Source organism: Belonocnema kinseyi, chromosome 4 (genome assembly GCF_010883055.1).
Source record: "Belonocnema kinseyi isolate 2016_QV_RU_SX_M_011 chromosome 4, B_treatae_v1, whole genome shotgun sequence".
Classification (NCBI taxonomy): Eukaryota; Metazoa; Arthropoda; class Insecta; order Hymenoptera; family Cynipidae; genus Belonocnema; species Belonocnema kinseyi.
Genome location: NC_046660.1, coordinates 69,591,716 through 69,604,601, shown reverse-complemented (window position 1 = coordinate 69,604,601; position 12,886 = coordinate 69,591,716). Strand labels below are relative to the sequence as shown.

At 28.6% G+C, this 12,886-nt stretch overlaps 2 protein-coding genes across 3 annotated transcripts in view; both read left to right on the top strand.

Moving 5' to 3' along the window:
• LOC117171518 (DNA-3-methyladenine glycosylase-like) overlaps positions 1–4,360 on the top strand; it is a 6,008-nt gene extending 1,648 nt beyond the window's left edge. For both annotated transcript variants that reach the window (XM_033358894.1, XM_033358893.1), the window contains 2 exons: positions 1,756–1,965; positions 3,855–4,360. In XM_033358894.1, coding sequence (XP_033214785.1) covers positions 1,756–1,965; positions 3,855–4,249 — 605 coding nt within the window. In that variant the 3' untranslated portion in view covers positions 4,250–4,360. The remainder of the gene's footprint in view (positions 1–1,755; positions 1,966–3,854) is intronic.
• Positions 4,361–8,109: 3,749 nt separating this feature from the next.
• LOC117171596 (putative 3-methyladenine DNA glycosylase) overlaps positions 8,110–12,886 on the top strand; it is a 15,148-nt gene continuing 10,371 nt past the window's right edge. Inside the window, exons 1-4 of the mRNA XM_033359042.1 lie at positions 8,110–8,137; positions 8,221–8,324; positions 8,403–8,529; positions 8,604–8,721. Of these exons, the coding sequence (XP_033214933.1) occupies positions 8,278–8,324; positions 8,403–8,529; positions 8,604–8,721 (292 nt within the window). The 5' untranslated portion in view covers positions 8,110–8,137; positions 8,221–8,277. The remainder of the gene's footprint in view (positions 8,138–8,220; positions 8,325–8,402; positions 8,530–8,603; positions 8,722–12,886) is intronic.

Here is a 12,886-nt window from a genome sequence, read left to right as displayed (position 1 = left end):
AAAATGTTGTGTCGCAGTGTATTGTTCAGGATTCATAAAAAATAAGAATAAATCACAAACATTCATGATGAATAACTTTAAGCCACTCTTATGGGTATCCGAAGAAACCCCCATAAGAGACAAATTAGAATTTTATGTAATATTGCGTTGCATTAACGCTTTTTGAAAGATTTTTCTTATGCATAATCAGTAATCGGTCATTTAAGAATACTGAGTCATATTTGAACTAATTTTCAATTGTTCAACAATTGTAATTTATTCAAAAAATTTGTTTTTCAGGTATGTCGTCGAGTGAACGTATTTTCTAAACGTTATGAGTTTTTTAATCAATGATAACAATAAAATAACTTTTTAAAGTAAGTTTACAATTATTTGAATAATTCGTGTTTTTTCAAGTATATAGTTTATGTTTTAAGAATACTCCTAAATATTTAAACAAATTAAAATTTAAAAAATTATGTTTTCAACATTTATTAATATTTCTAGCAAATAAATTAGTACTTAAAAATATTAAAATTTGTCGATAATTTGGTCAGATAAATTGTTTCTCTTTCTTTTTTTGTGAAATATATAATTGCATAAACACTTATTATTTAAACCAATTATTTTATTTTTATCATCGGTTAAAGAATTCTCTACGCTTAGAAAATACGTTAATTTCGCGACTTACCTGAAAAAACAATTTAAAACCTTTTAAACAATTGAAAATTAGTTTTAAAATAACTCGGTATTCTTAATTAAACAATTAATTATTATTAATGTATTAATCAATTCAATCACAAATGTATTCTTGTAGAAGGTTCAAAAACGGAAAGTAGATTCCTTATCATTTAAATTTGATATATTTTGGATATATTCACCCTAAAAATTTATGAGTAATTCTTACTCTAAAGAATTCTGAACAATATAATGAAATACGAAATTATTTGTAACATACAATTGCGTTTAAATATTAGATTTAGAAACAGATCATTTTTTGGACATTCCAACAAAACTGGGAATCTGGCCCAATTTGAATTTGATTTTTTTTTAAATATTGCAATTTTATTATTTTTAATTTAAATTCAACTGAGAACAGGACTTTAAAGTCCTAGCTAAAATAGAATTAATAAAATTGCATTATTTAATGAAAATAATTCAATATTTACTTTAAATTTAAATAAAATATAATATAATAAAAAAATTTTAATGGTAAATTTCTATAAAATCATACTAACTTATCACATTTTTGCTTGCATGATACAAAAAATTTAAAGTTGAAGTTCGAATGTCGGAACATTTTTAATACTTTTGCTGCTGAAATAAATATTTTTATAACATATACTAAATAAGTAAGGGAGCGTCCATTAATTACGTAATGATTATAGGGAGGGGGGGGGGCTCTATCGAAACTTTTTGAAAAATATATTTATTTAATTATTATTATTATTTGCTCAAATATCAGGTGCCTTAGGATTTTTCCAACTTTTTGTTTCCGTTTTTTAACAATTTTATCATATTGTATTATATTTACTATAAGTTCCAATTAAAGTATTGAGGACTATGCATACCTTTTTTGCAATATCTCCTAAAATAATTGTCAAAATGCATTTATCGTAAAAAATTCCCGATCCTATGTAAAATTCTTAGGTTTTTTTCGGTGAAATAAAATTCCCGGCTTTTCCCGATTTCCCGGCCCGAAAGATACCCTGACCAATATTCAGTACGTTGAATGAACGTAAGCTAACGATTTTTTTATTCCAAAATTTTTCTCAGGCAAAATTCTTGTTCGAAAATTGGAAAATGGAACTATTTTGAAAGGCAGGATCGTAGAAACCGAAAGCTATTTAGGAACAGTGGACAAAGCTTCACAAACTTATGAATATAGGGTTTCAGCTCGAAATTTACCATTGTACATGCCACCAGGAACTATTAATGTTTATTTCACGTATGGGATGTATCACTGTTTCAATATTTCCAGCCAGGGTGAGATTTTTATTATATTATCTTGAATTACAAAAAAATAATTTCAAACGCTTAAAAATATAAAGCATTTAAAAATCCAGTATTCAATTTTTTAATATTTAGTTTTAAAAATGTATAAACAATAATGAATGATTTCGAATTAAAAGAGTTTGAAATTTAAGACAAATTTAGTCAAAGATTTCGAATTGGAAACGTTCTGAATCAAACAGTTTTCGATCCGGTAAAATTTGGATAAAACAACAATATTTCGAATGGCGTGAAATGAATTGAATTTGTATCATTTCTCAATAAAATCGTTAAAAATTTCATAATATGAAACTGTTTAAATTTGAAAATTTTTTAATCAGAACTTCAAAACAGAAAATCTGGAAACTGAAGTTCTGAAAATCGGATAATTTCATTAGAAGGGAGTGGAAATTATATCATTTTCAATTAAAAGGGTTAAAAATTGAACTATTTCATTTTGTCTTGAATAATAATTGTCGGCAAAACTCAGTACTAGGAAGACTAGATACGATTTTAAAGATGAATTTTAATTTGTGTATAAAATTGTTTTTACGATTCTTTTGTGAAGTTTGAAATATTTATTACGAACTTAATATAAGTTTTCGTGGAAATAGAGTGTTTCAAGTGGAATTGACATCATCTGCATTGAAAAACATATTTTTTGGCAGAAATGTTGGTCTATAAAACAAAAAAAAAACTGTACTATTTATTGTGATTTTTAACAGATTCTAAACTTAAATGAACTTATTTCGAAGCAAAAATGAACCCAAATTAAGTTTCGATTAACTTATACATGAACCATTTACGATCTAAAAAGTCTGACCAGTCAAATAATTGTTATTGTTTTTTAGAAAAACATTTTTGACAAAAATGTGTTTTTCCCTGTATAAGATAGAAAGTCGATCTAAAACGCTTTAAATTGGATAAATATTTATTTTTAGTATTCCATAAGAGTTTTAAACTCAAGAAAACAATCATAAAAACCTTTTATGCACAAATTAAAATGCATCTTTAAAATGCTACCTAACTTTCTAGTTCCCATTTTCGGCACCAGATGGCGAAATTGTCGATCACTATTTCCAATTGGAACATTTAACAAAAAAATAATTCAATATTCAATTCCTAGTTCTAAAATCTTCTTGTTTTTAAGGTTTGAATTTGAGAAATTATTTTTTAAATTTTTCATTGTTATAAATTTATTCTGGAGGCAGTTGGTTTAGAATTGTTTAATCAAAAATACTGCGTTAACTGAAAATTGTGCAACTGTTAAGATGTTGCATACAGAATATTTTTGAATTTAAGGCATTGAAGCAAAAAAACTTCGCCTTTAAGGCCTCCAAAGTTGAATTGTTTTAGAATTTCGTGTTCAAAACTATAATTTTATATTGAAATTCTACAAATTTTAAGGATGATGAATATATTTTCAATGAGTGTCATATCGTGTATTATCACTTGACATTCAAAGTAATTCAATCGATTTTTTTACTAAAGAATGTGATTTCTGTCAAATAAATGAAAGAAGTTTGAGTATTGTTAAAATTTAATACTTAATTATTTTAAAAACTTTAAATATTGCTCACATAAAAAGATCTCTTTAACGAAAAACTCCTAAATTAATCTATCGAACTTTTAATCGAAAAATATTTGAAACTAAAGTCGCCGATAATTATATCTCTTCCAAATCTAGAGACTAATCTTTAAAAAAACCTAATTCCTATACAAATATTTCGTTATTTTATATCTTGAAATTCATTTCTCAGCAAAAATTACGAGTCTGACAAAAAAGTAAATTCCTACGAAGGAAAAAAAATCAATGTACATACAAACCTCAAAACCTACTAATAATTGAAATAAATAATAAATGTAATTCTCAATAATTTAAGGTGATGGAACTGCAGTTCTCATTCGAGGTCTTGAGCCTCTCGAAGGCCTCGACCAAATGACAGAAAATCGGAATTCGAAAAAGAAATCAAATTCAAAACAATTCAGAAAGGAATTTAAGTCGCACGAATTATGCAATGGTCCCTCAAAATTTTGCATGGCTTTTTCGTTAGAAAAAAAACATAGCAAATATTCGTTATGTTCATGGAAAGGTTTATGGATCGAGGAAGATAAGACGAATCAAGAAGAAATAAAAATAATCCACTGTAAGAGGATAGGGATCGACAGTTGTGGAGCTGAATGGGCAAACAAACCTTTGAGATATTACATTTATGGTAACAATTCTGTTAGCAAACGAGACAAAAAGGCAGAAATGATTTCTTTAGAAGAAATTTGATTATTTTCTTAATTTTTTTATTGTACAAGTTTGTTAAATTGCGTACAAATTTTTTTAAGAAGTTTAGAATATTATAACTACGGAAATAATAGATCTAATAAAACGTATCTAAAGTTAACAGATGTAATTAATTCATATGACACTACAAACTGTTTTATTTAGTTTTTATAAAACATGATTTTTGTCAGGGAAAAAAATTCCCCTATTTTCTTCGCATGTCAAGCTCATTATTTTATGCGAGATTCTAAATATATGAAGTATTATAATAATGAACCTTAAAAATTGTAATTAAATACACTTTTTTAATAATGTCCGCGAGCTGAGTGTGCTGCCATATCGACATATTTTACTACAAAAAAATACCAGCGAGAAAAGATAATCATTATTTTTGTCCAAATTAAATAAACATTTTTTCTTCATTCTTTAGCTTCAAAATTAACTTGGATAATACACAATGTTCGAGACAAGAAAGCCAATCGGAGTTTTAATGGGTTAAAAAATATTTTGAAACTTTCCTAACTAAAATGAAGGAATATTCAAGTGGAATATTTACATTTTTAGTTTAAAACAATTAATTTTTAAAAAACATACAAAAAACAATTTTCTTCAAAATAGTTCAAGTAAAAAAGGAGAGATACTATTTTTAAATTAGTTTCTGACGAAGTAATTCAGGTTCGGAACATAATTAAAAATAATACAATGTGCTATATGACAACTAGTGCGAACTAGTGCGAGATTTTCTTCGAATTAGAAGAAAAAATTTAAATCTTAGTCTCGATAATCGAAGGCAACGAAAAAATAATATTGATAAATTGTGGAGCAAATAGCTACGTTTGCAAAATGACACAGACTATAGAAATTCAGTAGACAATGAAAATAAATCAACGCCATCATTTTTACTGTTCACAATGGAAGAATTTTCAATTGCAAATCTATAAAATCGAACAAATTTAAATTATAAATATGGAAAACTGATTCGGTGTTCATTTTAATTTTTAAAACTCGAACTGTTTTAAAAAGGCCATTAAAAATTGTATCATTTTTTATTATATATATTCATTGTTAAAGTCTTCAATTGCAAATATTAAAAATTGAAGAATATAAAATTTCCAATCGTTAAAATTGCAGAATTTTAAATCTTCAAAATTAAACTTTTCGAAAAACACTTTCGAAATTACATACCGTTAAAATATTCATTTTGAAAATTAAATAATTCGCAGTAATGATATATTTTCAAAATGCAAGAATTTTCAATTGGTAAAATATTAAATCGTAAAAAAATTATTTCACAGTTTTGAATTTTTAAAATTTGCAATTAAAATGTATGCAAGTTTTCAGTTTCATAATTCAAAATTGTCTGATTTTGATGCTTTATAATCGAAATTTCTTGAATTTAGAAGATTTAGAATTTAAACCTTATCTTTTGATTTTCAAAATCATCCAAATCTAAGAATTTTTAGATATAAACCTTTAACATTGAAATTTTTTAAATCGTAAGTCTTCAAAATGAAACCAATTAAAAGAAATGTTTAAAATTACATACGGTAACTATCCGTAATCGTGAAACTTGGATATAATTTCAATATACTGTTAAAAAATATATTAAAATTTACATTTAATGATAAAACCCATTTATTTGTAGCATTTTATTTTATAGCAAATGAAAATTAAATGCATTCAAATGAAATAAAAAGCAAGAAAACGTTTATCTTACCTTCAAAATATACATATTAAAAATTGAATAATTTGCAATTTTATATTTTCAAAATTCGTGAATTTTCAACGATAACTCTTGCAAATTGCAGAACTAATGGTTCCAGTAAGTCTTCCAGAGGTGATAGTAAAAGTGACTACGTAAATCTAAATGAGAAATTTTTAAAAGAAAAAAAATTAATTATCCACTCCAGAGTCAATATAGGAAAATTGGAATTTCCATCCTAATTTAAATTTCAACATTTTCTAAAACATTTCCTACTGGTGCCAGGAAGTTGTAAATCCTTCGGAATAGCGAGTACTGGCTACGTAAGTCTAAAGTAAAACTTTTTGAAGCAAAACAAATTTTCCAAATTAGAATAATTTATAGGCCAACATAGGAAAATTGGCTTTTTTCTCTCGCCCAGAACTTTATTTATATTAGAAAATACTTTTTGAATTTAAAAAATAGTGATTTATAGGCGAATATAGAAAAATTGGGATTATTATTCCAGAAATTCATATTAATCTGAAAGATTCTCTCTTTGTCCTACAGGCGTTTATATCTCATCCTTATTATTTATATTGTTTATTGAACTTTTTTAATTATCCTTTTTTTTGCCATGTTAAAAGAAAGAGCGATGTTACACGCGCGCTATATCACGCACATATCATACGAGCTCATTAAAAAACGTGTCCCTAATGATGTGCAAATGAAGACAAAATACAAGTTTTCGAATTTAATTTTGTATTGGCCAAACTGGCTTTTTGACGTTTCGAACAGCAACCAACTTCATTATTATCTGCATTCTGAACAGCCCTGTGCATCTTTTCATATTTCAGATTTTAACTTGACCCCGTAACTGTCCTAAATTGATTAGTTCCTAATAATATCTCTAGCGCGGCGCTAGTTGTCCCATCACTCCCTGTTTTTACACAGAAAGCAATGGGACTCAATCACTTTTTAAATTTTTTAGTAAAAAAAATGTTATTTCCATGCAAAAAAATCTCGAAATTAAAACAATGTTATTCATTTAAAATTTCAAAATAATTTTTCACAGCGCATCTATAAAAACTTCGAGTTTCGACACGTGTAGAGCGGGTTGAAACACGGTGTTCGTATCCCTAGGGTTGGAACATTTTGTCTTCGAGTTTCGGTACGTGTAGACCTAAACTCGAATTTTCAATTAATTTGCGATGCAAAATAATATGCATTAGTAGGAATGTAATATACTATTCCAATCATTTTCTGTGAATACTAAGCGCAAAATATGATTTATATGGTCATACAATAATCCTGGCAAAGTGAAAAATATCTTAGATTTGAATTTGAATTAAATGTAAAATATGATTCTTAAAGTTTATTGTCGAAAACAAATTAACAATATTATTAATTGAATGTAAAAAAAAAACCAGAGAATAATTTGAAAAGTACTGAGTTTAAACTTACTATGTGAATACTCTCGCTTATGAATATATAATGGATATAATGTATTTCTGATTGAATTTAACTAAATTTGCATTTCAAACCATTTTATTTAATACTCAGTAAAAAATAAAAAAAATAAATTTCTTTAATTGCTCTCTTTCATCATTATATCCTTCTAAGTCTCTAAAACAAAAATGTTAAAACATTGATTATATTTACATCTTGGACGTTTTATAAAATTATCATTTATAGTTGTTCCTCTGAAAATTCGTTTTTTTCAACAAGTTGAATTATTGAATAATCTATTTTTAATGTTATTTACCTATTTTTATGCTATATGTTCATGAATAAAAATTTAATTCAATTTCAATTACATTTTTCTCATTATATTCAATACAGTGTAAGTACTCGCTAACCCCTCAAATATGAAGTTTGAACTTGTATTCTATTAAAACTTTTTTCTCAAAACTATTTATATATTTTATTGATATAAATATTATTTACTGCGTTTTCAGAAACAAAAAGGATTATATTTAACTTTTTATACAAATTCAAATCTAACATTCTACTTTACCAAGTTTATTGGGTGACGTTTTAATTCATGTTTTTCATTAGCATTTATATACATCGTTTGGAAAATTGTTTTGAAATATAAAATGAGTAACATTCTTTTCTTTTCAATGTTTTTTTACAAAAATAACATTTGGTTTATTAAATTTGTTTAAAAAAGTGGTGTACTCCCATGGCTTACAATGCAAAAACAGGGGGTAATGAGACAATTAGCGCCACGCTGAAAATATTAGGAACTAACCAACTTAGTACACTAAAGGGATCGCCATTTTGTTTTCAGATGCACAGGGCTGATTCTGAAAAGGCTGAGAAACGAGAAACATAACCTGAATAGATCATGACAACAAAATTTAAAACACCTAAGCTTTCATTGTGTATTTTAAAGTAAATATTATTAACGTTCGTTTTTATCTCGATTCAATAATTACCTATAAAATTATCACTATTGGATTTTCTCTATAGCATGATAATGAAAAGAATAAGAAACTCGGAGAGAAAAAGAAACTTAGTTTCAGTTCCCAAAGCCGGTGTGAATCAAGAATGTGATTCTAGTCCTGAAGAAAAACTTCCTCAGGATATGAAATCAGAGGTTTATGATAAATATATCTTTATTATGAATATTTTAAAAAAATTATTACAGCTACATTGTTCTTTGTCTTCTAGAAATCACAAGATGCAAATTTGCTGGCTTTTGATGCAGAGAATCTGACTTACAAAGTGATTCAAACTAACAGAAAATCGAGCTTGCCTGGAGAAAAGAAATTAAATTTAAAAAAGCTTAGTATGTATAAACTGTAATATTTATTCAGTGTTTCACAGTAACAAGATACTTATTTTAAAAAGGAGATATAATATTGTCATAAAAAAATTAACTGTCTGCGAAACCCACAGTTTTTTCAAGTATATTATCATTTACGGAAGTCGATAATTATCAACAAACCTTTTTGCAAAGAAATTGATTGACTTTAAATCATATAATAAGTAGGATAAGCAAATTTTTGGGTCTAATAAAGGAAAATACAGAGATGCGTTTTTATTACACATTAGCGGTAAATGCCCGCGCACAAATCGCGCTTTCATGTCTCTGGATTTTTATTTCCAAACATAAAAAATATGCAGATTTAAAAATCCATTATTAAAACCATTTTTTAATATAAGGTTTTAAACATTTTTGAAACAATCATTATTAATTTCAAATTGCAAGCGTCTAAATTAAAAAAGACGATTTTGTACAATTTAATTAGAAAAAAGGAGTTAAATTGGTTAAATTGTGTCCATTTTTAAGCTGAACCGCTAAAAATTAATCAATTTCAATTTGATTTGGAGGATCACGAAAGCATTATGATTTTAGATTCAAACTTCCAAAATAGGACAATGTCAAAACGTTAAAAATGGAATATTTTAAGAATTTATTACAACATTAGTTGAGTTTTCATCCAAAAAAGATTAGAGTTAACTCAGTAACATCAAAAATTGAATTTTTGTAACAAAAAAATAAGTTTCTACGAAAAAATTGAATTTTCAATTCAAAAGGACGAATTTTTTCAACCAAAAAGGATGAATTTCTATCAAAATAGTTCAATTCTCTACCAAATAGTTTCATTTTTATACAAAAACGATCAATTTTGTACTAAAACAGATGAGATTAATTTGTAATAAAAAACAAATTTTTTTATAAGTGGAACTCTCCAGAAAATATTTCAGTTCATTTTTCAACACCAAAATATAGATTTGAAACAAAAAGTAAATTTTCTACGAAATAGTTAAGTTTTCAAGAAAGTAGTATAATAGGTTAATTTCTAACCAAATAGTTGCATTTTTATCAAAAAAAGATTTAATTTCTGCTGAAGCAGGTAAATTTTAAATTAAAAAAGACAACATTTCAAAAAAGGAGTTGAATTTTCAGCCGAAAAGTTAACTAGAAAATGCAATTTTCTATTCATTAAAATAAATTCTGAGATTCTCATAGATTCTCAGATAATTTATTTCTCTGTTGTATTCTCGGTAATATTCTCATTCTCGTTACCGTTCTCAAAATAATATAACCGGCTCAGAACTCTACTCCCGGTGCAATGTTTCCCTCCCGGCTTTATTCTGAGAGGGAATATATATCTATATATTAGACTTACAACCAAACCTTTTGTCCATATGAAAATTTACGTGGAATAAAAAAATATTTTGCTAAAAAATTCAAATTGCGTGAAAACGTTCTTTTTTACAAGAAGAAAATAACTCAAAATATTAAAAAATTGAGAATATCTTCAGCTTCCCATTAGGATATACATCTTATGCATTCAAAGCTTTACAAAATTTTTTGGTTTTCACTTTTCTTATTAAAATTAAGAAAGTATGTTGACCTTCTCAGCATCAAAACACAAACCCAAGACGACTCTCTCGGTTCCAGTTCTACCTCCCCCTCTCCCAACCCTCCCTTATTAACTGAAGTTTTTGGTGGGACTGACGTTAGAACTACAATCTCCACTATATGACGATTTGATACTTAACTTTGACATGATTTCAACTCAGAAAATAAACTTATTGCACAAAGGTGTTAGTTGGGCGTATAATCGAAACAATGAATAATACAAACTACAAAATAGCATCGGAAAAGACTGGAACTTTTAATGACAAAAGGCATGCACACGGAAAATCTAAAGGTCATGTTTCAGGCGACGAATGGAGACTGGGTGTTTGGAATGCTAGGGGAGTAAATGATCTCAAGGTAAAAGAATTGCGTGAAACTATGGACGTGAAGAAACTAGACATTTTATGTGTATCTGAAACAAAGAAAAAGAGATGTGAAACCAAAGACATAAAAAACGGCGTGTTGAAAGGCGGATTTGAAATATGGTCAGGAGTAGACTATGAATCACATGGTAAACAAGGAGTAGGTCTCATTTTGGATGAAAGAGCAAAGCAGCATCTCGAAGACCATGGTTTCGTGTCTCCCAGACTGCTGTGGGCAAGAGTGAAAGTAGGAATCAGAAAACTATTTATCATAGCATGCTACGCGCCGGTTGATAGTGATCCTAGCGAAGTAAAAGACGCCTTCTGGGACACTTTAAATGACACAATAAACATTTGCGAATATGGGGAAAGAATAATTCTATTAGGTGACATGAACGGTTGGGTGGGCATCCAAAATCAGGATACAGAAAGAGTATTAGGTAATTTTGGGGATCCAAGAACAAATTATAACGGAGATAAATTAGTTGGTCTATGCTTAGAAAGGGGTCTGTTTATTACAAATACTTGGTTTAGGCATAAAATGATCCACATGTACAACTGGTCTAAAGGAAATAGCCGCAGTATAATTGACTTTGTTGTTGCGGATGAAAGACTAAGGGAGTTAGTCAAAGATACAAGAGTCGTGAGGGGTCCTGAATGCAATACTGATCATTAACTTCTGATCTCAAAAATTAACTTAGGTCGGGGATGGAGAAAAAAGAGAACCAAGAAAGCAAAACAAACGCGAATGAAAATTGAGAACCTACAGAAACCGGATGTGCGAATAGATTTCCAAAATAAGATAGTCGAAAGCATAAATAGGGCAACATGGAAGGACCGTATAAAAAACAAAGATATAGAGGGCGCCTGTACAATGTTACGGGATATCCTTGTTAGATGTACGATCGAAGTGTGCGGTACCGCAGTTGTAGGAAGAATTTCTGGTGATGCGTGGTGGAATGATGAAATTCAGGCTGCCCAAAAAGCAAAAAGAAGCGTACAAGAGAACTTTGAACATCTCAGGTGTTAGCAATGAGGAAAGAAATAGACGTAGAAATGATTATAGATGCGAAAACAGGATACTTAAACGATTAGTTAAAGAAAGTAGAGATACAATTAGAGAAGAAGAGATAAAAATACAAAACGACTTTGAAGGAAGCAGGAAACTACTTTATAAGAAAATGAAAGAAAACAAAAGTACAAAAATTATCAACATGAGAAATAGTAGGGGGGAAATGGTATATGATGCAGACGGAATACTAGAGGCTTTCAGAGACTATTTTAGGAGGCAATTCGGAGATGAAGCTATAGGACACCATAACTGCGATGTTGAACACGATGCGATGGAAAACTCAATTGAAAAATTCTGTGTCACTGAGGTTAGGGATATAATCAAGAACTTGAAAAACGGTAAGGCTGCCGGGGTAGACGGTATTAACGCTGAAGTACTTAAACACGGTGGCGCGTGCATACCACATAGACTGTGCGAATTGATAAATTTATGTTTCGAGATGGGAGACGTCCCAGACGATTGGAAAAAAGCGATTATCGTACCAATATACAAGAGAAAAGGAGATAAAAGCGAGTGCAATAATTACAAAGTGATTAGCTTATTAAGCACCGTAAGTAAAATATATTCAAAAATACTTATTCGTAGGGTAATGAAAATAAAAGAAGCAATGATTTGGGAAGTCCAAAGTGGGTTTATGCCAGGAAGGTCATGTACGGATCAAATATTTAGCTCAAGGAAAATAACAGAAAAAAGTTTGAGAGTAGGAAAAAAAGTTTTCTGTGCATTTGTTGACTTAGAAAAAGCTTTTGACAAGGTAGATAGAAGTAAACTTTGGGAAGTCCTGAAAGAGTATGGAGTCAATGGATGGATCCTACAAGCTATAAAAACAATATATACAGGTAGCAAAGCCAGTGTAAGAGTGAATGGGAATCTGAGTGACTGTTTCGATATTATTCAAGGAGTTAGACAAGGATGCGTTATATCTTCATGGTTATTTATATTATTTATGGACAAATGTTTAAGAATGGCTCTCTTTGACGAAGAGGGTGTGGATCTCGAAACAGTAAGGGTACGTGGGTTAGCGTTCGCAGATGATAAGGTTGTGATGGCAGAGTCTATCGAAGACTTACAAAGAATGTTGAATAAACTAGATGCAAGCATGAAGAGCATGGGCCTCAAAATTAACGCAAATAAAACAAAAACTATG